The 27,489-nt window shown below is 34.7% G+C and overlaps 1 protein-coding gene and 1 long non-coding RNA gene across 2 annotated transcripts in view; one reads left to right on the top strand and one right to left on the bottom strand.

The window, feature by feature from the left end:
• The window catches only part of LOC128987083 (acetylcholine receptor subunit beta-type lev-1-like), a 30,206-nt gene that overhangs the window by 2,293 nt on the left and 424 nt on the right, over positions 1 to 27,489 (bottom strand). The window contains exons 2-10 of the mRNA XM_054407783.1: positions 16,869 to 16,983; positions 16,027 to 16,228; positions 14,752 to 14,923; positions 10,623 to 10,771; positions 8,945 to 8,989; positions 7,330 to 7,436; positions 2,879 to 2,948; positions 1,505 to 1,654; positions 178 to 391 (exon numbers count right to left, since the gene is read on the bottom strand). Of these exons, the coding sequence (XP_054263758.1) occupies positions 178 to 391; positions 1,505 to 1,654; positions 2,879 to 2,948; positions 7,330 to 7,436; positions 8,945 to 8,989; positions 10,623 to 10,771; positions 14,752 to 14,923; positions 16,027 to 16,228; positions 16,869 to 16,983 (1,224 nt within the window). The remainder of the gene's footprint in view (positions 1 to 177; positions 392 to 1,504; positions 1,655 to 2,878; positions 2,949 to 7,329; positions 7,437 to 8,944; positions 8,990 to 10,622; positions 10,772 to 14,751; positions 14,924 to 16,026; positions 16,229 to 16,868; positions 16,984 to 27,489) is intronic.
• Positions 20,782 to 26,474, top strand: LOC128987092 (uncharacterized). Its single transcript, XR_008490191.1, has 3 exons — positions 20,782 to 20,992; positions 23,905 to 24,004; positions 26,242 to 26,474. It is a non-coding gene; the product is annotated as an uncharacterized LOC128987092 (long non-coding RNA).

The raw sequence follows: 27,489 nt of genomic DNA, 5'->3' as shown, positions 1-27,489 counted from the left end.
TTTAAGTAGACATTAAATTTTTATATTAAATTTTTTGTTTACTTTCAACTTACTAAATTTATCCATTCAGTTTTTTATAGCTTGCATATGAAAAAATAGCAGAGATGGAGAATAATGTGTACATCTTCAATCATGTACTAAAATAAAGTTGCATTACTTATATTTAATGTAGCTGACCTATTAAGGGAATCACAAGGATGTAGACATATCCAACGTTGAGTCTCCTGAGCGTCAGTGTGAACTTTAGAGCTTTAGGAGTCTCAGAATAATCATCATCAGAGTCATCGGAGGTGTAAACTGTTGAGTCCAGGGACTTTGGTAGAGTGACAACGACTGATTCTGACGTTAACTTGTCTATCTCCCACTCTGACCATGAGTGCTGCAGCTCTAACTGGACACACAAATAGTAAATTAAACTATAAGTATGTTGTTATATGATTTTCTGTTATTTATTTGTGATACTTGGTTTATAAGTACTATTTAATAATATCAGATATTTTTATCACAATTTAAGAAATACAAGTATAATTTATAAATGATCTAAATTTTACTGAAACAAGAAGAATATTAATGAGAATACAATTAAGATACAAGAGTATATTATATATTTTAGAATGAATATGAATCAGCTTTTGGAATATAAGGCACTCAAATCAGGGTTGTATTTACAAGGTTAATGTGTAACACCAACACAGAGAACAGTTTTAATTGTCAAAACTTGGATATAATTAAAATAAATTGACAACAGAAGAATGTTTTGTAACGGTCAAAAATAGACACCTTAAAATTTTTGACCTTATACAGAATTAAAAAAATACTAAACAACCGTTTAGGAACCAGGGTCACTCCCCTGACACCCTGTGTCACTTCCTTGTTTTTATCACCGTTAGCAATTGAGGCATTTTCTCTCGACGTTATCCCTTAGTTTTAGTCTCTTTGGGAACTACGGTCGATTCCCTACAACCCAGCGCCAATTAATTTGACTTTGGTTGAAGTTAGGGAGCGAAGTGCAATCGCTAGAAGTAGATTCTCATTTTTGTTCGTTTTGGAAACCGGGCCACTTCCCCGACACACAGAAGGTAAGAGTTGGTGATGATGAGCCTTACAGAATAAACCTTAGAGTTTCGAGTCTGGACAGAGTTCTGAGCCTTCTCCTACAAACAAAACTCTTGCGACCGTGTTTAGGTAAAACAAATCTCGATTGTCCTCTGGAAATTTGGGAACCTGCGCGCACTGAACTATTTTGGGCATCGTTTTGATTCCGAAAACCCCACCGAAAACACGGTCACAATTTTTATAGCAGAATCAGGAGGATGTAAAATCTTTATTTACCAGTTAACTTAAAAAAAAACTATACAATAAGATTTATTGTGATTCTAACTCTTATCTTCAAAATCTAAATTAGATATTTTAGATATGTAGCGAAACAGATTTTCCCATAGATCTTAATCAGATACCCAGCTTTAAAAAAGTTAATGCAGATTGTATGAAGTCCAAGTATTACCTTGGTTCCATTCTCGAGGAGAAGGAGTTGTGAAGAGTTTGGCTGCTGCCAGATGCCGAGATGTACGCTACAAGTGTGAGTGTCCCATGGCCATTGACGTAGGTTCATCTGACATCTAGACTGTAGAGTAGCTGGAGGACTCCACCTCACCTACCACAATCAACAAAAGCACCACTTTGGGTACTAGTGGTCACAGCAGTAAGTTTTCAAATTTAAAAACCAATGAAAAAAAATGACAAAGCAAATTTAGGTACAAATACCCCCGCCACAGCAAACCTGCAGACTAAACGAATTTCCATTTGATTTTCAAATAAATCTATTCAAATAACATTAGGTTTAACGAGCACCTAGGTTTGCTGCCTACAGGGTAATAAAGTGTGTTTTTTAATGAAATATTAATAGCTTAGTATAAAATAAATAGATTGGGCAAGTTGATCCAAATATATGCATAAACAAGCAAACTACCACAGTTTACTTATTCTCCATAAGAATAACATGGGAATTTTTAATTTACAATTTTCTCCGTAACCAATAACCATACAAAAACACTTCAATATACTGAATTATTTTTTTTTTAAGCTCTTCAAAATGGTTTAGAGGAAATTTGGGAAATTTTATGTTTTGAGGGTCAAAAATGAGAAAAACCAATTTTTACCTCATAAATCCCCCCATAAAACCCCGTTCCCATGGTCCGATCATGCTGGTTCAGGAACTCGTTCGAATAAACGTAGGTTTACACGTTTGTACCAAATTTCATCGAAATCGGATAATTTTTGCTCGAATTATCGTGCTAACGGACACACATATATATATATATAAATTTGAACGGATGGTGTTTTTGGCTTCTAGGGACATCAAAATGAAAAAGTAAATCGGTCCCGGGACTAAGTCTTACCATGAGATCTACGGTAACACCTTATTCCCTATAGGGAAATTCGCTAAAATGGATAAATTCAACTTTTTTGTGCCTATATTTTAAACATTTTCCATTCCCCTAATAACATGAGGTTATTCCGTACCCCCCTCATACTACTGCTGTTCCATAAGGATGGGGTGTTTACTTCAGTATCCAAAGATCAATACTTCTATACAAACACAAAGCGATTTATCTACTACGAGTACTTCAATTGTATGTATACCATACTGTATGATAATATAGTTTAAAATGCAATTTTTATTCAAATTTGGCAGAACAGAAACTAAGCTCAGTATGGTTAAATCAAACTTCTTCTGAACTTGATTTAGTAGAACTGAGTGGCAAAGTAGTACCACATCTTATCACACATCACATGTATCTTATCACATGTATCGGTAGCCAGTTAATAAATGAAAGGTACTGGATTACAAATTATATCCGTATCAAGCTGTACCTACCTTGCCATCAGAAGTAACCCGCATTCCTGCAATGCTTGCAGTCCATGGAGCAATGTTCTTTCCTGCAGCACTTTCAAAAACATCTTATTATATAATAAATTATAGTACAATTTTGACATGGAAAAATAATAAAACATTTGCTAGGTATTTAAATTAATAAAAAGCTGGTACTCCAGCCCCTTTCTTCAAACTCTCCAAAGGTCCTCCACTTCTTCCTTGTCCTCCTTAGCACATGCTGCTGGCCCTTAACGTCGCACAGATGGTTTTTACCCTTATCCAGTTCCAGTTCATCTCTAAACTGTATGGTTTCTTCCATTTTTCTGTTAGGCGTTCTGCCATTGCTCTGAGCAAGGTCTGAAACTCTTTGCCTAGCATCCCGTCCACAGACATGACTAGTTGGGTAAAAGAAGAATTTATCGTTTCTGTTATTGATAAATATTTACTCTTCTTCTCTCTTTCTGCATTCTCCAAAACTTTTTTGAATGGGAGGTTCAAGTACGATTCAAACAATGCTTCTGTCTGAACCTCCCATACCCCCCTACAAGCCAAGTCTGCTTTTAGTGCTGCAGTATCCAATGACCCTTGCTCAGAGATCATTGGTTCTCGAACACAGTTTTCCCATGCTAGCTCCATCAAGCTTCCAAGGGTATCCCTTACCTCATCTATGTGAGTCGGTGGCACAGTCGGTAGCGTCGTGGACTTCGGGCCCAAGGCAGCGATGTCGTGGGTTTGGATCCTGGTCACTGCCACTAAAATTTATCAGTACAGTTCACCTTTGTACTGTACCGGCTCACTCCTTGCTTTGCTGTAAACGATCCACGCACGGGCGCTTAGTCTATGTGGACGTGCAAATGCAAGGTTAAAAGAGCCCGCCAACCTCTTCAACCTCTCAAAAAAAAAATATGTCTTCTTATTATCAAACCACCTCCACCTGTGCGACAGTTAAGGGCATGTTCCATACTGAAGTTTTTGCCACAGCCATCACATGAAGAGGGGTGGAGTATAGGAGTTTTCCCATATCTTAATGCAAGAGCATCTCTGAACTCCAGTGGAGAAAGATCTAAGTTAAGTTTTTTTAGAGGAATGCATGACAGCCATTCACTGTGTTTCGCTTTAGTATTTGCTCCTCGCAAGATAATTTTTTGTTGTTTTAGAGGAAGATTTTTAATAGTTGATTTCAAAATGTTTTCTTCTTCTAATCTTTTCTCCTCTTTCAAGTCCTTTTTTGTGATAGTCAAATGTTCTTCATGTTCTTGCATACTTATTTTCCTCTTAGTTTTTAGGGAGTCTATGATGAATTTACAACATTTCTTTGAAGCTCGGAACAATGCTTTTCCCTGAGCGGTAGGATCAACTAAACCAATTCCTCCATTTTTTACTTGCAGATGTAATATTTTTTGTTCTTCTTGGTTTAGGTGAGAGCCAAATAAAGCAGGAAATAGGTTTTGTTCTATTGTGTTTTTATTGGATGAAAATTAATGTCTTCACTTTCAACAACTCTTGAAAAAAATTCCTAGATTATGGATTTTGTGGCAACAGTGTGTGCAGATTGTGGGTATTCTTCAGCTACATTCGCCAGACTTACCAAATGACTATTCCACTTTTCTACCTTCTTTTTAACAAAGACATCTTTTTCAGTTTTGTCACATCCAATAAATCCTCCTAACTACTCCCAGTAACAATCTCTAATCCTGATATGTTGGATAGGTCTAATGTTGATGGTTCAGATCCAACAAAAATCAAACGGGTTTTGTGAGCTTGTGGGTAGCAAACGTATTTAGGCCCAATTTCTTGTAATTTCTCCCACCATTTCATCACATTATAAAGTTTTCCTTGACATGATGAGTCATCCGCATACCATACTTGGTTTGTATCTGTGAAGGTTTTTAATTCATTAATTAACGGCAAAGTGGCTAATCCATATAATATCATGGATGGGTCTCCCTGAGTAACGCCTTCTCTGCTATACAGTTGTTTTTTACTTCCTGGCATAATTAGTGTGTAGCCTTACTCTGGTATGTATTGATAATGAATCGTGCAGCCCCTGGCCATTTAATTCTTGCCTGCACATAATCCATCTATTTCTATATAATTTGTGTTAGGGAGTGATTGGTTATGACCATGATGAAATACAAAGGTTCATATGTTGTTAACGCATGAACTCTGTTTATCTTGTTGAAGGCATTGTCAGCATCAACCATTATCATACAGCTGTCTTCTTCAGTTTGACATTTTTCTTCATATTGGTCTCTCATGAAATGTATTGTACCTTCAATTCCTGCTTTTAATCCTACACAGATTTGATCAGTGCCACATATGTCAATAACTTCATCACCAGCTGCAAGAATTATGCATTTTGCTAAGATACGGTGGAGCACTTCTCCTATACCCACCGGTCTAACACCAGGGCATTTGTCAATTGCAACCAGCCGATTAGCCATAAGAGCTTGAATTTTTGACCAAGGTATGATTTCCTCATTTAACTTCATTGCTAATTCAGCAATTGACGCTCTTAAAAAAGCACTTTTTCTACCATGCCTTAGTAAAAAATCTGTCCATTGTTCAGAAGTACTCCCGCCTGGCCCTCCACTCCCATGCAATTTTCTTGCAACTTTTTCTACATGTTCAGCCGTGATTTCAACTGACTCTAATCTAGGCATTTCTTTCATGTGGCTGGGTAGTCTTAACAATTCCAGATGAGGCATTGTGCCATTTGGATGTTTATCTTTCAATATATCTAATGGTGTGCGTCTATCACCATCTATTACAGTATCAGGACTTGATATACCTCCTTTATTGTCTTGATTAATAATCCGAGATGCTCCTTTTATTTTTCCTCTTTGAACCAATCTATTGAATTTAGTTTTAATGAACTCTTCATTATCATTATTTTCGGCTAATGCGTTTTAAGCCAACAGCACTAAAATAGAGGTTATTTAATTTGTTAAGAACAAGAACATGAATTGTTTATTTTTTATTTTTACATGAATACATGGATTTAGGCACTCAAATCAGGGGTGTATATATTGATCATGGACAAGAGTGACAGATTTTTAAAAGGATGCAGTAATAGCTATTTACCTAACCCGCCATGTTAAACTTTCCTATCCCAAGCGTGATGTATACAACTTCCTTACTTCTCAAGTGATGTAAAGTTGAAAAAAACTCACTCGGTGATGTAATGAAACCCATTTAAATAGCATTGAGTGGATAACTTAAAAAATATACCTCTATGGAGCCAACGACGTTCAACGCTAGAAATCAGCTGTGTGTTTGAATTTTATTGTTATGCTTTGAAGAATTTTCCTAACCTAGCTTTTGTTTGTAAATGTAAGTTACTGTTAGAAGATGAGTGCAATTGATAATGAAGCATATTGGTCGTAACCTCCTGAATATTGTTGGGTCAGGTAAAATCTTGTACGTTACACGTTACGCAAGAGCGTGTTTACATCACTTCGGTGAATTATGCAACTCGCCTTCGCTCGTTGCACAACATTCACCTGCGTGATGTAAAAACGCTCTTACTACACTTGTAATGTAAATAGCTATTACATTACAAGTGTAGTAAGAGCGTTTATACATCACGCAGGTGAATGTTGTGCAACGAGCGGAAGCGAGTTGCATAATTTATCTAAGTGATGTAAACACGCTCTTGCGTAACGTGTAACGTACAAGATTTTACCTGACCCGACAATATAGGCCTACATGGGTTTACGTACAATAGTTTTCACTATCCATTTCACTCATTGTCTAACAGTAACGTTCTTTTACAAACAAAAGCTAGGTTAGGAAAATACTTTAAAGCATAACAATAACATTCAAGCACACAGCTGATTTCTAGCGTTGAATGTCGATGCCTCTATAGAGGTATATTTTTTAAGTTAAGCACTCAATGTTATTTAAATGGGTTTCATTACATCACCGAGTGAGTTTTTTTCAACATTACATCACTCGAGAAGTAAGGAAGCTGTATACATCACGCTTGGGATAGGGAAGTTTAACATGGCGGGTTAGGTAAAATAACAGAATTTTGTATAAGAATTAAATTGATGATATACTAAACTGATGCTGTGACTATAAGTCAATATCTTCTGTTTTTCATTTTTTATTAATGGCTATAATTAAAATTTGGATATGTTGCATTAAAAAAGTTTTCACAATTTAGGATTCAAGAAAGTGTGTGTCTAATACAATTGTTCAATAAGCTCTATGGACCTTTCAATAATTTTAGTGAATCTTAGTAATTTTGTGAGCCAGTGACTTAGTTGATAGTGCAATGAACCTTTAACAAAATGTAGCAAATAATATCACCTTAATTGTTGGTTAGTTTTGTAAGAAAATTTTAATTGTTTGAATTTTAAGATGTGTGGTTACTATTTCATGGTACAAAAAAATGTGTATAAATTGTCTAATTCAATAAAAAAAGGTATAACAAATTTAAACAAACTTACTTGAAGTGAACCAACGCAGGTCGCCAAATTTCATGTTTGATGAAGTTCAACAGAGTCAAATCACTAAAGTTACCTGGATTCCAAACCATTTTCTGGTCATACCACTCCTGCAAAAAAGCTATACAGTAGGTACATATTTCATGTAATAACAAATCCAAAAATGATACGCTTTTTTCTTGAAAATTTAGGGATTACAAAAAACAGATTTTGCTAATGAGGTGCTTCTTCTGGAGAGCCATAAATACTTACCAGAGGGAAAGGATGGGTTGATTATTCGGGAGTTCCACTCATGGTCAGACATTTTGCTACTTTTAACTGTTCTTTACTTAATCTTCTTAAATGAACCAATTATACTGTACATCCCTGCCTGATATCCCTACCTCATTCTTAAGATCTATTACACATGACTAACCTATTTTGGTTCTTAACCTATTTTGATGTTTTTGGAGTAATTAAAAAAAATTCACTCTGATGTTGTGCATCGATCCCTTAACCCTTCCCGGACGGGCGAAATCGTGAAATAGGACGGGAAAAAATTAGAGGAAAAAATAAAAATAAATTTTCCTTATTTGTGTTTTGTTATACAAGTATACATAAAATAAACACAATGGAACACTTCATACTGTCAAAATAATTTTGTACATGTTTTTAACAATGCGGATATAACCGCTAACCCATCCGCAGATGAGTAGAAATGCAGCGGTTATATCCGCCACCCGTCTTTGAAGATATGACCATGACAACGTTAGACAATAAATAAAGAACAATATGTAAACAATAAAAATAGACAACTTAGTGTTGAGCGCGAAACATCGAGGGGTGAGCGTAGGAGTGGTGGGAGTTGCGCGTGAGAGGGGGAGGTGCAGGAGAGGGGGGAGTGCGGGGGAGAGCGCAGCCATGGAGAGAGCAGGAAAGTGGCGCCTTGGTACCGTGAAACATCTGGTTACTGCTCAAGCACCTGCCAGTCTGTCTGAAGAGAAGGCGGGTATAACCGCTTCCCATCCGGAACATAAAAAGCTGTAAGCGGATATATCCGTTACCTGTCCTTTATTACCAGAGACTTAGGCGGATATATTTGTCACCCGTCAGGGTTAAAATGAGCTCAATGTATGGTACGGCCTTAGCTGCCTTGGCTGTTCTATAGGCCAAAATGAGCTTTGCGCATCGGCTGCGCTACTCTATCTCTCTTTTTCTCTAAGCCGATTCTTTGTCTCACAAAGTCAGCTTACTTGGCTGCGCCACTCGCAATAGTAGCGCCTTTGCTACCTATTGGCCGCCATGGGAACTATCAGAAATTAAAATATTCCCAGACTGAATTTTTAACAAAGGCTTGCGCTTCGGGTTTGTATTCATTGGTACAGCTGGAGGTATATAGCACTGACAGGGAAACTCTGCTAGAAAATCAAGACGATTTAATTTTGTAGCTTGTTTTGTTACCAACTAGGGGAATCATACATTGATTTGTGTATGTACAATCCAACAATCCTCTATTCAATGACAGCCAATGTCCCGCAACTCCACAAATAAAATAATTATAAGAATATGTTTACAATTATTTCTATCTGTATCCAAACAATTTGATGTACTAAACAAATGGAGTTAACACTATACTTACCAATGTTAGGATACATCCAACTGACATTATAGAGCTTTTGGGATCCTGTGTACAAAGTAATGAGGTATTATAAACAAAATCTTTGATAAAATTTAAGATCTCAAATATTCTTACAAGTTATTGTTATACTATTTTTATGTAAATATACAAGTTATATCAGGCTTATTTTTATAATATTACTATAGAATACTACTATCATTAACTGAAGGAAATTAAAGTAAAACCATAAGGAAGATTAAGATATTTTACAGGAGATCTGACAAAAAACCTTGTATCTGCGACATAAAAAGTCACATTTTCTGATTCAAATTACCACAAAAAAATAAATTTCTTCCTTCATATTTTTCTTATGGGGCAAAAAATTACCATATGAATTACTGACTTTGGTATGCAGACCTAAAGCCTCTTCTGAACGTGCTATAGAGACTTAAAACTGTTCAAAAATGTAGTGTGTGACCGATCAAATTACGGGGAATACTTTCAAAACTGGCATATTGAATTATAAACCCCTCAACATTTCTAAATGGTGAACAGCCTAAAGCATAAAACGCTGGTTATCCATAAGCCCCAATGGGCTGATGTATGGCTAGTATAATCGGCTGTTAATTTTTTTCTACGAATTTCTAATTTACTTTTATTTTCTAGATCTGCTCCAGCACCGTTGCTTGCACTCGATCTTTTAAAATGTAGGGTTCATCCACCACAAATTTGTGTTAGGGAGTGATTGGTTATGACCATGATGAAATGCCGTATAATACCAAGGCCCGCGACACACAGACTACACTATTTTACTTATGACCTTTTAATTACTCATGAACAACTATCAGCACACTAGGGCTCGGACTGATTAAAGAAAATCTTTTTTTTTATTTTTTTTTCATTCAATTAGCTAAGTGTGGCAGAATTAATTTTACAAATTTACCAAAAAATTAATAGAGTAAAGCTAATATAGTCCAAACGTAAACATTTTTTTGGAGACTAGTCAATATTTACTTCCAAAAGCTCTACTGCGCTTAGCAAGGGATTTTAAGAACATGAATATACCGTACTTGTATGTCTGCTCGGTAGGGTTCATTATTGTTTACCTTTTTGTTTGTTTATAATTTCAGCGTAGTAGGTTTGACAGTCTGGAACAGTTCACTTGGAACAGAGGGATAGAAACAGACAGAAACTATAATAACTCTTCTTTATATTTTTTTGTTTGTCCTAGGACACTAGGCACAAGCCTGGGATTGTTTTTCACATTACTTCACACACTCTTCTTTATAATAGTACAGTAGAGTCCCGCAAACTCAGCGTAATGTGGACTGGAAGGGTGCCGAGTTTGTGAAATGCTGGGTTATCGGGAACTAGGGTTAAATATAAAAACAATAACATTTTTAAGCCTTTTACCTGCCTTCTTTATTTATATTTATAATACAAGTCGGTATTAAGTCATCAGATATAGTACAAAAAATCCTTTTTACGAGTTGCGAATGATTTGACTTGAGCTGGCTTGAGTCATGTTGAATTCAGACTCAAAAAATCACTAATTTTCTGAGCCAGGTAATGGCCGAGTTATTCAGACTGCCGGGTTATCGAGTGCCGAGTTTGCGGGACTCTACTGGTAGTTTATAAGGTAGATCACAATTTTGAGCATGACAATAGTGATGTTAGGTTATACCATTCGGTAACTTACCAAGGTGATGTGGTTTACTTGCAACTGGACTCCAATCTCTAATATTTCAGATGAATCACTGACAGGTCTAGAGAACACATCATATCCAGTTAACAAAGCTTGTCTCAACCTGTCCGTTGCTGTCAAAATTGGTTGAACTTCAATTGATCCTGTAACAAATTAAAAATTTTGTTCATTAGTTTTCATTTAATTTCATTGACCACCAGACACAGTCACAAACATCCATACTTTCACATTTATAATTTACTAGCATTTTACTAGCTTCGTACGGGGTTAGCATATAAGTATAAAATGTTTATTACAGTTATGGGAGAGGACACAATTTAAGAAAATTAGGTAGGTTGGAGCTCGTTCGCTGGGCTCACTTGCCTTCAGGTTTAGCTCATTCGCTATGCTAACTCGCCTCCAGGTTGAAGTTCGTTCGCTACGCTTACTCACCTTTTAGTTGCAAATTAGCTGTTTTCATAAATAAAAAGAAAATAATAGTGCTACACCCTGTTGGTCTATTTACTTTTTAATGCTATTGAACATCTATATAAATAAAATTAGAGTTTTGTCTGTACATTGCTTAGAATAATGAACTTTTTGGTTATTTTTACATTTCATAGGTCAGAGAAACCGAATCAAACCTTATCTCAATTTCTGTCTGTCTGTCTGTCTGTCTGTCTGTCTGTCTATCTGTCATTCTCTTGGTAACGCTAAAATACGCACTTTATTACAACTACTCCTCAATAACTATAGCACTGTCCCGCCTGAAACTTATTTTCCAAATACTATACATATATGAGATGGTTTTAGACGTATTTCATCGAATATGAGACAGTTAGATATTTAACAGTAAACCCTTGAAAATCAAGTTTTTGTCGATTTTTGACGTGGAATTTCTGGAAGCCCATGTTAACCTTATGAGAAATGAAATTATTGAATCTTAACAGCTGTTTCAATTAAACAAGTTGGTTCTGTTCTGTGATGTTCAATAGCATTAAAGTTACAAGGATTACCAACAGGGTGCAGCACTAGCACTATTATTTCTTTTACATTTATGACAACAGCTAATTTGCAACCTGGAGGCGAGTGAGCGTAGCGAACGAGCTAACCTGAAGGCAAGTGAGCGTAGCGAACGAGCTAACCTGAAGGAAAGTGAGCGCAGCGAACGAGCTCCAACATACAGGTGAGTGAGCGTAGCGAACGAACTTCAACCAGGACGTGATTGAGCCATGCAAACGAGATCAGATAGTAAAAATAAAAGTAAGCCTACCGTTATAGGATCGACCGGCAGACACAGAGGTAATTTAACCTTTTATTGATTGTCATACCGATCCGGAACAACAAAAAAACAACATAAAATGAAGCTATGTATAATAGTTTGGCCAGCATATCTTAAAATATGCAAACCAACTGCTGTTCGTTATATAAGAAGGTTTCAACTGAATATTATAAGATCCCCGTGCGTAGAACGGGTACACAGCTAGTCTATATAAATAAAATTAGAGTTTTGTCTGTACATTGCTTAGAATAATGAACTTTTTGGTTATTTTTACATTTCATAGGTCAGAGAAACCGAATCAAACCTTATCTCAATTTCTGTCTGTCTGTCTGTCTGTCTGTCTGTCTGTCTATCTGTCATTCTCTTGGTAACGCTAAAATACGCACTTTATTACAACTACTCCTCAATAACTATAGCACTGTCCCGCCTGAAACTTATTTTCCAAATACTATACATATATGAGATGGTTTTAGACGTATTTCATCGAATATGAGACAGTTAGATATTTAACAGTAAACCCTTGAAAACCAAGTTTTTGTCGATTTTTGACGTGGAATTTCTGGAAGCCCATGTTAACCTTATGAGAAATGAAATTATTGAATCTTAACAGCTGTTTCAATTAAACAAGTTGGTTCTGTTCTGTGATGTTCAATAGCATTAAAGTTACAAGGATTACCAACAGGGTGCAGCACTAGCACTATTATTTCTTTTACATTTATGACAACAGCTAATTTGCAACCTGGAGGCGAGTGAGCGTAGCGAACGAGCTAACCTGAAGGCAAGTGAGCGTAGCGAACGAGCTAACCTGAAGGAAAGTGAGCGCAGCGAACGAGCTCCAACATACAGGTGAGTGAGCGTAGCGAACGAACTTCAACCAGGACGTGATTGAGCCATGCAAACGAGATCAGATAGTAAAAATAAAAGTAAGCCTACCGTTATAGGATCGACCGGCAGACACAGAGGTAATTTAACCTTTTATTGATTGTCATACCGATCCGGAACAACAAAAAACAACATAAAATGAAGCTATGTATAATAGTTTGGCCAGCATATCTTAAAATATGCAAACCAACTGCTGTTCTTTATATAAGAAGGTTTCAACTGAATATTATAAGATCCCCGTGCGTAGAACGGGTACACAGCTAGTCATATAATAAAATTGTTTAGTTGAACCAGCTGTTAAGATTCTTTAATTCCATTTAAATGTTAGTACTAATGGTTAACATGGGGAACTACAGAGCCACTGGGGCAAAGCCCAAGAGGATTTTTGAGATAAGAATATGAGTAAATGTTAATCGGGAATGTGAGCTATCATCATGCCAAATTTCAGCCCAATCCGTCCCGTAGTTTATGCGTGATTGAGCAACACACATACACACAAACTCACAACTTTCAGATTTTATATATATAGATTAGTAAGACTAGTGCACCTTTTGCTCGAATTCAAGCAATAGCAAAGTATTAAAGGCGTTATTTCAAAATGAATAACAGTCTTAATTTCCGATGACTTATAAGAGTCAACTCAAAGATAATGTAATCAATCACAACTACTCCAGTTATCGAAACTGAAAACAAACTCACTCTGAAAACGAACGCTCTTGTGTGTTTCGTGTTTACTATGAACAGCTGTTTTAGTATGCAATTGATAAAAATTATTCGTCTGTTTAAGTAATAAACACAATGTTTTCTTCATAATAAATACATTGGGATTTTGATGGCCTGTGGGGCAAATCCCGAGGACCTTTGTTACAGGAATTGGTGAAATGGGGTGTCCACACAAACCCCAAAATTACTTACATTTTGACACATCATTTGTAAAAATCCATCCATTATTAACGGAGGTGTAGTGTTTCGTAGAAATTGCCTTCACATATTATACAGGGTGACAAAAAAGTCTGGAAACGGCTTAATATCTTTTTAACTAAATCCGTTAGAAAATTCAAACTTTTCACATCAACTTACATGTATGAAAACCACTTTTTCCAAGTATTATCATTTTTTTACCTCTACCAGGGGACGACACTTGAGGATTAATGTAAGCATAGGTTGATATGCACATAATTTTAAAGGGTTAGTCAAGTGGAGTTCATTGGCCGGAAACCACAAATTCATCCGTTACAAAATGGCGGCTGTTCAAAGCTCTTGTAAAAGATACCTGCACAGGCCTTAGTATTGGTAAATACTCGTATTAAACATCAGCTTGAGAGCTGAAATTGTATTTTAAAGTCAACTAATATCTTAACTAGCTCATATCCTAAGTTTATTCAATCTTCAAAACAAATTCAACCGAGTTTCAGATTTCCCGGCTAATCTTGACTATGAGTTAAGATTATTTACCAATACTAAAGCCTGTGCAGGTATATGCTGCAAGAACTTTGGACTGCCACCATTTTGTAACGAATGAACCTTTTTTGACGCGGTTTCCGGCAATGAACTCCACTTGACCAGACCTTTAAAATGATGTGCATATCAACCTATGCTTACATTAAAGATTATGTACCTACTCCTCATGGGCCGTCCCCTGGCGATGGTAAAAACATGGTAATGCTAGCAAAAAGTAGTTTTCATACATTTAAGTTGATGTGAAAGGTTTGAATTTTCTAACGAATGTTTGTGTATGGCTTTTGATAAGACATTTTGTCAATTTTTTTAAATGTAAAAATCCCTATCCCTCCCTCTGACCTAACAACCAGTCCGAGAATAACATGTATTTTCAAACTTACTAAGGTGCTCCCACGATTTTCTTTAAGTCCCACCCTTTTTAGGTCTTACTTTAGACGTATGGTTAAGTCAATGGTATTACCTAAAGTCATGATTTGTCTGCCTAAAGAGTGGACTAAAATAGTAGTTCCTTTTAATTACCATTTCGTTGATCTTGAACACCACAGTCGTACAACCACTTGCCAGCGACCCCACTCCATGTGCAGAAGCTAAAGTATTCTATCAGCAAAGGGTCAGGATCTTGCCACTGCATGAAAGGGAGGTCATCACCCTCGTTTCCCACGAGAATCATCCCCGATGAGGTGATTCTCACCTACGACATGTCAATTTTAAAATCATTGTGTTACATGTGTTGCACCAGATATTCTTTAATACTGTTTTACTAATGCTGTTTTGTTTTTGAGGGGGTTATAGGTATTGAGATGTAAATGGGTGGTAACAAAATGAACAGTTACAGTTCCAAAATATATAAAGCCATTTTTTGGAAGGATGGAAAAAATCAAGGGTACTTACTTAGCCATTATATGGGAATAACAATTTAGCACATTTTGCAATTAATTGCAGTGTAACGTGAATATTACCAAAACCATCACGTTGGATGTAAAGGCTTGCGCAATACATGCATATGATTATAAAGAAACCAAAGATTGAAATATTTGCTCAAAAGTAAAAAAAGACGTGGATGAGCTGTAGAATTTTAAGTTGCCATGAAATTACATGCTCTAAAATATTCTGGACAATGTTAGTCTTCATTTGGATAAATAGCCTCTGGATCGTTATTAAACATTGTTGTTTATAATCTAAGGCTTACCTTACGATTCAAATTGTTGTATTGTGGAGACCTAGGTTTCTACGCATCTAAGTTCCCCACTATGTCTTTGTAAATATTTATGTATATTCAGTGTTTGTTTTTGTAAAAATTCTATCCAACCGACAATATCTCAATTAAGAGATGAAAAACAAAAACTTCAGCTTATAGGACTGACGATAACGCTCCAGCGTAGAAACCTAGGTCTCCACAATGCATCAATTGGATCATAAGGTAAGCCTTATATTATAACAATGTTAGTCTATAAACTATTTTACTATGGAAGTACTCATGGGGCATGGATTAGTGATAGGAAGTCATTAAACAAAGATGTGCTGTTCAGAGCACTAAAGTAGTATCTTCTACCTTGCAGGGCATTTTGATACTTTAAAAAAATTTAAATATTTAAAGTCTGTACCAAAGCAACATATTTAGATTCACAACTAAGAAAGTTGTTAGAACTGGTGGGATGAATTAGTTTAGTTTCAAATTTTATCCTTAAGGCTAAAGAAGCCAGGATCAAAGGCACATATTTTAAAAGTGTCTTTATTTAATATTGTACCGATACTTATTATGCTAGTCATTGTTCACTAAGAGTAGTTAAATACCCAGAAACCCTTCATCTCTGTGCCAGACAGGATATCCTTGGTGTAAGCTGAGGACTTGGTGGAGGCTCGACGCTTCCTGCGGATGTCGGAGAAGGAGTTCTTTCCAGCCCCGAGTACTATCTCATAGACAGGGTCGGCCTCCTCAGGGGACGGGTTAGGTGAGAGCAGGATGTGAGCGTCACTACGGGCCTTCACCTGGAATCTGTCACTTGGCTTAAGAAAAAATTGAGTGAACAGACTATACAAAGATTGAGTACAGAAATATTTGTTTATCTTATAAGCTGGTAATATGTTTGGCTAACGATCTTACTATAATATTATAAATATGTGAAAGTATGGATGCTTGTGAGTATGTCTGGTGGTAAATCAAATTATGTAAAGCTAATCAACAGTCTACTCATCGCTATACCTCGATCTAGCTCTTGATCTTTCTGACTCAATGGTTATTTAATAAGAGGGTAATGTTTCATTAACAAAGGAATTATGTTCTTACCGTGTAATTTGTATAATATGAGCTGCAAGTAAAGAGGCCTGACAAAAAACAACAAAAAAATCATCAGTAGGGTTTTAAAAATTAAGTATAATTTTAGGTAAGCGTACATTTTAAAATAGACTCAAACCAGCACAACTTAAACACTGTATTAAATAGCCTAGAGAATTCCACACTGAATTAAAAAAAGAGAATTTAATCAATATCGGTAGTGAAAGTTTTGATTCTAAAGTCAATGATTAATGTGTGGCTATTTCATAAAGCAGACCTGAAGATGAACATTATTCTTTTCCATGTACTTAGCTATAAATATATTTTAACTACCTATAATTGTATTCTTTCCCCTTCTCACCTCATATAAATCATGTCTCCGTTGCTCTGATGTAGACTGTCACCGGGCAAGTGGAAAAACTGACGGTAGCCGTATCCAAAGGTGAAGAGAGTTTTGCATTTTGGTCCGTCGTTTGCTGGAAACAATACATAATGAACTGAACTCTTTCTGAGTACAAAGATAATTTTGTTAATATGCAATAGCTCTTTGGATACAACCTCTATTTCTTGAGATGTGGGAAACATCTAGGACAACCCAATATTATGTTAAATAATATTTGCATAGATATTTGAAATCACTCCATTCAGCAAAGAGTTCTAAAACAAATCACATTTTTTAAATAGTTATTTGTATATAGTGGGCGAAGTGGCACTTGGCTGCACAAGAAAGAAATGTTTACGCACGAGCTGTAGGCAAGTTTGGAAAGTTTCTTGAGTGCAGCAAAGGCAGTTTGCACTAGCGTGATACATTATATTTTTTAAACAGTTACTATAAAGCATATAAATAATTAGTCTTTAATTCAAACACTGTACAACACGTTTTTAGGTTAGGTTAAATCCATAAACATTGAACAAAATAGGAAACACTGCACCAGCTGATCGTATATATAGTTGTAATATCTTTAAGTGTTTATTTTCAAGCGTACACATATTACGTGCTTACTAAAAGCATGCTGTTTTGTTTTGTTTAGTAGGAATACTGGTGTGCAAAAAAAACTGTGAGGCAAAAGTGAAAAGTGTGCAGCAAAAATAAGTAGATGCAGCAATTAGCAACTTTCTGTGCTATAATTAGTGCAAAGAAGGCCACTTTGTCAGGTGACTGTAGGAAAAATTATTTTCTTAACATCTAAACAAATGAGGAAGCAAGTTATGATAAATAGGAGTGACCAATGTAGGAAAATCACATTAGCCCTGTTCTGATTGCAAATCACTGATGTGGTCATAAATTTAGTATGTCATTCCTGAAATTAATGATAATTAAATTTCCAAAAGGTTAGTTCTTACTTTGCCTCTGGACATCTTATATGGCAAAAGTATTGTTTTCATCAAAATGTTCAAGTTAAAGTTTTGGTTGGAAATATCCATTTTGAGTCCCCCAGCACAAAAAAAAAAAAAAAAAAAAAAAAAAAAAAAAAAAAAACACGGTTACAGTATTAATTAGATGCCTGTGTGTTTTTAGATGTGCACAAAGCTAAAGACTATACTGATGGTTGTATTAATATTTATACATTTCATTTAATAGGCCAACAAAATTTTTTGATAATTGTTTTGAAGCTACCATGCATCCGAAGACCATGTTTAAGGTGTCATTGGATAGGTCGTGGCATGTAGATTTGTCATCAAATAAAAAATGTTTGAAATTCCATCAGGGCTCTGTCCCAGTGGCCTTCAAAGTTCCCATGTTATCCTTAGGGAGAAAATATTTGTTTACATTTAAACAGATGAATACATTGAAATTTACACTAATATTTGAAACAGCTGGTTATACTAAAATTGAAATTAAATTAATGTTAACATGTGCTATAATATAAGGATTTATTAGATTTGTTAAACAGATAAAAACGTAATAAAAAAGTTTATGGGGCTAAAATTGGTTTTTCTCTGCAAAACAGGTTTTTTTAAAGATTCAATGAATTCAAAAGTCAACTTACAGTACCGTGCAGCAGTTCCACTATTTTGTTGTGATTTTTAAGATCTTTGTTTTACTGAAACTAAATAACAGGATATTATTTAATGAGTGGAGAATATCAATATCGAAGGAACAATAATTTTGTATCCAATTATATCTATTGTAATTAAGGAATGGCACCCAGCATTCTTCTGTATGATTATTTATGATAGGTGCACAAGAATAATGATCAGGAGTTAAGACATTGGTTTTAAACATGTTTTTCATCTCCAAAAAGAATATTTTCAAAAAGCAGGAGCGTGTCCCAAAGATTCTGGAAAACGCTATTTTTTTGTGTTAAACAGGAATCTTGATATATCGTCAGGACATATTAAGGAGTGACTCTAGGCTCTAGGTAAAGGAATTACTTTTGAAAAACATGTGGAGGAAATGTGCCAAAAAATGAAGCAAATCTTCGCGAAATTAGCAGGACAGGCCAGAGCCAGTAGAGGCATGACTGGGAAGCATTTGATGACGCTGTACACAGGGTGTTGAGCCAGCAATGCTTTACTGATGCAAGTTCTGGGTGAAGGATGCTAGGAAGATAAGATTGAAAAAGAATCTTTTGAGTATGCAATTATAAAGAAGAGTTTTTGTTCAAAGTAGGGAAATCATACAACACAGTATCCCATGGTACGATTAGGGTTTTGACCTGAGCCATACCACTCCGGTAAAAATTATTATACATTGAAGAAAGTACAGTAGAACCTCGATAAGAAGACCCTCGATCCCTCGATAACAAGTCACCCTTGATAACAAGGGTCATTTTCAAATCCCCTTAAAATTATTTTACCCCTAATCACATGTTATTGCAAACCTCGATATGAAGTCATCTTTGATAACAAATCTTATTTTATGATTCCTAGAGGATCTTGTTATCCTGTATTAGGATTTTAGAAGACAAGGCCGTGGGTAGGACGACGTCGGAAAGCAAGAGTGCCAGAAGAGAGGAGACATTAGATAAGTGGCAAATGCGCTGGTAACAGATGAGGAAGAAAGGGAAACATTCGGATATATATGCCAAACATCAGAAGGAGACTGGAACAAGATTGGGAGATGGGCCATTATCAAACACAGTTTGTCACAGGTCATGGAATTTTCAAGGCGAATTTGTGGAGATTCAACTTTGGTGGAAGAAGAAGAATTTAGCTGCACAAAAAGAATAGAAAGTGGCCAAAGCCTAAGAAGAATGAAGATTTTTCATGGGGAATCGGCATGGAAAATAAGTCCAAGACTTAAGCCAGAGGCGGTATTGGGAACGAGGGGCTTTGGTTTATCATTTAGGTTGTAATCGATTATTGAAAAGGGAATCATTTACTGACTTTCACAACAACAACAAAACTGCAAAAACGGCACGTAAACTGCAAACTCAATTAGGCCTTTTACCATCTCCACTTTTAACAACAATCCCAAGAAACCAGAAAACGCCAAATAAAAAAGATCAATATACTTCTTCTACAACATCTAGTTGCACACGATTACGTGTGACAGATTCACTAGTTATTACAAAGAACTAAAACATTTGGTACAGAGTGTTATTGTTTACTTCTAAGCATATTGCAAAATTTTAGTGTCATCACTTATAAATTATAAGTGATGACACTAGACTACTGTAGTACATCATTTTCAATTTTTGTTCTTCATAAAATTACAACAATATGTTGAATCTTACCCAAGTAGCAACACAATATTGTTATAATGTTGAAATAATGTTGCTTAACATTGTCAACAATATTGTTCTGAGAATATTGTTTTAATGTTGAAGCAAGATTTTCCCAACATTGATCAACGTTTTATGAAAATATTGTTTGATAATATTGATTAATGTTGAAAAAACATTATTTCAACATTAACACATTATTTTCCCAACATTGATCAACATTTATTGAAAACATTGTTGTCAATATTGAGTAATGTTGAAATAATTTTTATTTCAACATTGAAACAACATTAATAAGATTAAAAACTGTTTATGGACTCAGCTCATCCTGAAAATCAAAATAAATATAAAATAGGCTTTTATTAAGTAATAAAGGGAATAAGGTTGATGCTAAAAACAAAATACTAAAAGAAAATTCTACCCAAACGGGTAGAAACAAAAATATCTTCAATTTAAATTAGAACTATTTTCTTGTGCGCGCCATTAAAACGCGCGCGGATGGATCTATCTATCTATTTAGCTAGCAGTAGCAGCTAGCAGCATCTAGCGGCATCTAGCACTAGCAGCACTATAACAGCATGGTGGCATCCATCTTCCATCATCGGCTCGGCACTCGGCAGCTCCAGAGCATCTTTCATTTCAATCAATCATCTCTAGTCCTAGTCTCTATTTCGTAATTTTTATTTCACTTACTTCACACCATGTTGCAATGATTGTATTTTCCCCTTTGCTTTGAGATTCTGATGTATAATAATACAATTATTTACGGCTGAATACAGTTTTTTAATGGTGGTCAACTTGAGATACCAGCTTTAAGGTAAGTGCATCTTGTTATCAAGTCAAGTTAAGTTTTGCATTCATAGTTACATATCAAAGTAGGCTAGGCTTGCACTCTAGTCGTAACTTAATAGAGCCAAGCCTAATTTATTAAAATCTTTTAACCTATAAATGCAGTACCAACTGCTAAGATTGATTGTTAACTTAACACACAAATAAAACATGTAAGTGTAATCGTATGCAAGGCTATGTAGGCTAAATAAGTTAGGCCTATAAGGCTAATATTTATAAGCAAACAAAAAAAAACTCATTTGAATGCTGAAAGAAAAAGTAAAACCTAGCCTAATCATTGAGATCATTGTGAATGCATTTGCCCAGAAAATTGAAGTTATAACTTTTTATTGAATAATTGAAGTTAATCATCTCATCTTTTTTACCTAAGTAACCTTAAGTTAATTTAGACGAAAATGCGTTTTCCTGTTTTGCCATTGCAGTTTAACCTTTGAAATAGCCTAGGATGTCAATATTATTTTACGTAAACTTAACATACTGAAGCCAATTTAAGCTGCAACTTCAAAGAAGGCTACAATTTAATTATCCTATGAATTGGTCAATAATTTGTAAATTTAAAGTAGGCCTAGGCCCAACTTACGTTAAGTTACCGTTGGCCTTTTTATAAGCGGAATAACTTAATAAGTTATTAAACCCTCCGAGTGTTATTTGTCGCAGCAGCGACTCACAAACACTGTTTACGTACGGCGAAGGCTCTATGACTGACAAAATCGGATTGAACTGGATCGAGTTAGGTATCGTTTTATTTCACAGATTTAGAGCTTTCTCCGGAGGTCTGTCTCTAAGCGCTATTCATTTTAGTTCCGAAAATATTGTAGCAGACAGCTGACGTGCGTATTTGTAAACAGCAGCGGTTAACCTCGGACCGATGACTGATGTGTTTTATAACGTTTATCATTGTTTTAGTGTTAAAAATCAAAAGTTAGTGATGTACGTGGTGCATTATAAGAAGATTTAAGTGATTTTGAAGGGCTGGTTGATGATCCTGAAGATGTAGGTATCGTGATATTGATGTAAATTATCAGCCAGATTCCTAGCTATGGTTAGGCTACCTATACTACATTCTTAGCTAAACGCTATGTACTGAAATCTGTTTTTTGCCCATAACTTATTTATTTGCAAATCTACTTCCTTATATTATTAAATATTTGTAATCCTCATAAAAGTTAGAACAAAGTGGCTATTTTCAAATATTTATAGGCCTATAATTTATACAATTTCATTGAGTGCGAGCTTATTTTTTTTTTTTTATTTCCCAAAATATTTTTTTTTTACCTTAAAATTTTTTTGAAACAAATGTTCCTTATCTTATATGTATAATATTGAAGCCCATGATTTTCCAAACAAAATGGTATATAGAACAGTATAATTCACATTGTTTTCAAGCTTCTCAGATCCGTTTTAATAAAACCTTGCAAATAAGCAAAAAATATGCAGACATTAAGGCCAAAACAAGGGACACTCGGAGGGTTAATCCCATGAATAAGTTAATTTTAATGCTAGGGCCTGCATTGATCGATTTTACTACACTAAGTAATTTCGCTAATTTCGACCTCTAAAGTTAAGTTAGCTTAACCTACCATTACAACTACTTACAGTAGCCTTAACAGTAAAAAGTTAAGCTTATACTAAAATTATTTTACTTAAAACTGAAAGATCAGTTGTTAACATTACCGTATCACTTCATAGTTGGGTATCTGTGTTATTTTAGTTCATAGGTACCGGTACCTAACTAACTTGGCCTTAACTTATTTAATTCGTTGGTAGCAGGCCTAAGTTAACTTAACTTGTTCTGTACCGGTCAAGGTTGCTGTACTTTAACTTATAGGCTAACTTATTCTTATTTGTTTGTTATGACTTAACTTAGTCACACTGCTTATGATTAAGTTATGGCAGTAATTTAAGCTTAACTGGAACAATAACCAACCTGTACAGGTTGACTAAAATTTCCCGTAAAATCCGTTCTGGCAATGCTTTTGTCCCGGTTTCGGGGATTTTTTCTCTTCAACCCACATTACAAAGACACTGGATACAGATCCGTGCAGTGCTGCTACCTTTGGGTGTTTCAGTGAACTACATCCACTCTCGGGGTAATACAGCACAGTCACCACTGCTCTTTTGTGATTCGCCAGACTGAAATATTTGAATGCCAATTGCGTTCGCTGATTCGGTTTCGCGCCGGGGCTTTGCCCGCCACTGGGGAGCGCCTGTAAAGTCGGCGCGCGCAGTCAACGTGTTAAACACACATTCTTCACAGGCACGAGGCAGAATAACAATATGTTATTTAAAACCTAAAATAACTTTTATGCTAGGGCCTAAATTGATTTTACGATAGGCCCTACCTTAAGTTAAGTTACTACGTTAATTTCAACCACTAACTTACCATTACAACTACAGTAGCCTAATAGTTATAAGTTAGACTAAAAAGATATTTTAAACTAAAATATCAGTCGTTAACATCATCACTTTACATTAGTGTAGTTGGGTTGTGTTAATAGGTACCATTAAATTACTCTTTAATATTATATTATAATAGCCTACCGCATTGTTTATGTTGAGTTTTTGTTTTCGTTAACCAAAACTAAGATCGAAAAATCATCAATAATAATGAATGTTCTCTCTAACAGGAAAGTACTCTTAACTAACTTACTTACCTACATTAATTTGTTGGTAGGCCTAACTTGTTCTGTTCCGATCAAGGTTTGCTGTACTTTATATAGGTTATACTTATTTGTTTGTTTTAACTTAGTCCACTGCTTATGAATATGGCGCAGTAATTAAAGCTTAATTCAAACAGTAATCAACCTGTACATTTTTGCAGGTGTCTTAAGTTACATAAATACAAAAATCCCTTAACTTAAACACTGTCATTCTTCACAGGCACGCAGGCACCTATAAAACCACGGGGCACGAGGTCAAAATAAAATCAGTAGACTCTACACAAGACTGACCAAGTTTCTAACATCCTTTGAAACTACAGGTAATTGACCTTTTCAATTGATTTCCTCTGTCAGCTCAGCATGTTAGCCTAGATAGTTTTAAGAATGTGATGTATGCATGGTTGATTGTATTGTAAGGCCCTTTTACAGACTTAAAGATTTTTCAAAGCGGACTTTAGCTCTATTAATCTTGCATGATGTTTTTCTAAAATATAGCTATCAGTACTCTTATTTGGTTTTTAGTACAATGAACTTATTAACTTATTTTGCTTTAATGTATCATATTTTACTGTTGTAAGACTGACTTGTGCTTTTCAAGCTTTCATGACAGTATCAATAGAATTTAATTGTCTAAATATTAATAATTGCTTTATATCATATTGTATGGCTAGGCCTATCGTTTGACTAGATTAATCAAATCAAAAAACATGTATTTATAATCATAGGGAGTGTTGTGTCTGATGAGGCTACGTTGTAGGTAATCTCAGCCAAGATCGATTAGTAAAGTAGGCTAACCAGATGGTAAAAACTAGGTAGGCTATCTTAAAAGGTGAGCACTTTTTTGTATAAAAACGCCGTGTGATTTCGCAAACTGTCATAACCTAACCTAACTAACCAAACATGCTGTTAATGAAAAAATCAAATGAAGGTTTACTATCGAAAAAATTGTTCTGTTCATAAAATAAAATTATAATTTAAATGCCTCAGATTCTAAAAAAAGATGTACATCTAAGAAGTAATCACATTCTAAGCAAAATCTTTGACAAAATGTTAGTGTCACCGGTGGGATTCGATCTGATAAGTATATTTGATTATGAGCTGAACACTATCCACTTCACCTCGAACACCGATGGCAGCACTTCGTACCGTCGCAGTACGGCAACAGTGTTTATTATATGTATTCATTCAACCATTAATCGATTGAATTGAACCTATTTGGTCCGAAATAATATAAATACTTAGTATTTCGTTATTGAACCGATAGTACATGGCGGTTTTTGTACGAAAATTTGCTCACCCTCTTAAAAAGATTAAACAAATTTGATCATTTCACTTAAAAAAAAAAAAAAATTAAGTTAGATTCTGACACCTAATGTTTGAATTACAGTAGCCAAAAAATATAGTGACTACCGGTTTAAAAAATGTATTGGTAGGCCTTTATACGGTTTGATATAATGGCAAAAAATAGCTTTTGGTTTTGTTGTATGTTTAGGAAATCGTTCCTCGAATGACTAATTTTACAACAGCCTACCGCATTGTTTATGTTGAGTTTTTGTTTTCATTAACTAAAAATAAGGCAATAAATAGCAATATTAAAATATTTCTAGATAATTTGAAGCTTGTATAAGAGTAAATAAATAAGCCTTTATACTCTCTTCTGACTCTATCTCTGCCTAACTAAATTTTTAAATACATGCCTTTCATACATAATATAGGTTAATATAGGTCTTGTATTATATTTGGCTGTTAATACAAGTAGGCCCTATTCAACAATTTAGTCAATGGTAATATGCAACATTTTTTTGACAATGGAGAAAATAGTGGAAAAGGGAGTATTTAAATTACAGACCTTGCAAACCATTAACAATCTCCAAGGCTACGTTTAACCTTAAAATAGTTATTTTAAAGTGGGCCATGAGGTACAATTTTTATTTCAGCTGCGGTTTTCAATACGGACAAATTAGAACATTCTATTGGCTGTCATGGTCTGACTCACTCTCTTCTCTTGAGATAACACCATTAGCGCAACGATACGTTGTTCAACTATCGATGTTGTGTAGTGGATAGAGTAGTCAAACGATTTCTAAGAGTTATCCAGTTTGAATCCCTCCGGTGACACTAACTTTTTGTTTAAGATTTTGCTTAGAATGTGATTAGCCAACTTCATTTTTTGTCAGAAATTGAGGCATTTATAATTTTATTTTATGAACAGAACAATTTTTTTCGAGTAGGTAGTAAACCTTCATTAGATTTTTATCTTATATCTCTTTTTATATTATTAGCAAGTTTGGTTAGTTATGTTAGTTTATTACGGTTAGGTTTTATATTTTTTCATTTTTTTTACTCTCAATTCGTCACAATGAAACCGCAGTATTAGCCTAGCTGAAATAAAAATTGTGCGGCCGTGAGAGCGTGGAACATACATCAAACATGCCTGATGTACTTCATAAGCTCTATCCAACCCTCAACAACATGAAATAGCAGCTGTTGTTGTTCTATACCTTCAGATACTCCCAATTCCCATGCAAAATAAACTTGACACAAACACTTTTTTTAGGAAAGGGAAGGATGCCGCTACAGTCGAAGAGAATCGGGCCTATGGAGATGTCAGCGAAGATATAAACACTTTTCAACAATCACTAGGCCTATACATTGAGCCTACAGTTATTAATTTTTAAATCTTGAAAGTGATTTACTTTTGTCTATAGATTTTATATATTATAAGAATATTTTTTTCGCTTTGTTTTTTGGTCTCTTTTGTGATTTGACCTTCTATAAAAAATGTATATTTTGGGCTTTTTGAAAGAATAAACAATATATTTTTAAATTGTGACGTTATTTTTTACCTTTTTCTTCAAATAAATATACATAACTTATGTCAACAATATTCCACAGAAACACTTTTTGCGGATTTTATGAAATAGCATAGCCTACTGTTATCCAAGAATAAAATAATATATTAATAATTGTTTTGTCAGTCAATAGAGTATTACCTAAAATGAGTTTTTTTGTTTTGACATTTTTGCTATGCATTTATGCAGGCCGAAGTATTTTGAATACTTAGATTGTTAAACAATTATTTTGTGAATTTTTTAAAATATTAGCTTAATATTGACAGGATAATACAGCCGATACAAAAATACTTAAACAATGTTGTAAAACAATAATCAAAATACTGTTAATGTTAACATAATATTTTTAATTGATTATTTCTACATTTTTTCAAAATTGTCTTAATATTGGCTTAATATTTCCATATAACATTGAAACAACGTTGAAAAATATTAAGACAACATTGTCAAGACAATGTATTTTGTTTCACGAAAACGTTGTAACAATATTGTTACCACATTGATCAATATTTGGGCAATATTGAATGAATGTTGTTTAAATGTTGAAAACAACGTTGAAAACTATTAAGACAACATTGTCAAGACAATGTATTTTGTTTCACGAAAACGTTATAACAATATTGTTACCACGTTGATCAATATTTGGGCAATATTGAATGAATGTTGTTTCAATGTTGAAAACAACATTGAAACAATGTTGAAAAATATTAAGACAACATTGTCAAGACAATGTATTTTGTTTCACGAAAACGTTGTAACAATATTGTTACCACGTTGATCAATATTGGGGCAATATTAAATTAATGTTGATTAAATGTTGACAACAACATTGAAAAAACATTGTTATGCTACTTGGGTAATGTCAAGGAAATGTGAGAAGAAACCTTAAATTACAACCAACTAAGCCATTTAATTAAACTTAACAACAACTATCAATCCAGCAATAATAATTA

This window comes from Macrosteles quadrilineatus, unplaced genomic scaffold (assembly GCF_028750875.1).
Source record: "Macrosteles quadrilineatus isolate MER2022 unplaced genomic scaffold, UCM_ALF_1.0 Scaffold_1__1_contigs__length_201487025, whole genome shotgun sequence".
In the NCBI taxonomy this organism is placed as follows: Eukaryota; Metazoa; Arthropoda; class Insecta; order Hemiptera; family Cicadellidae; genus Macrosteles; species Macrosteles quadrilineatus.
This window is presented reverse-complemented; position numbering and strand designations above follow the sequence as displayed.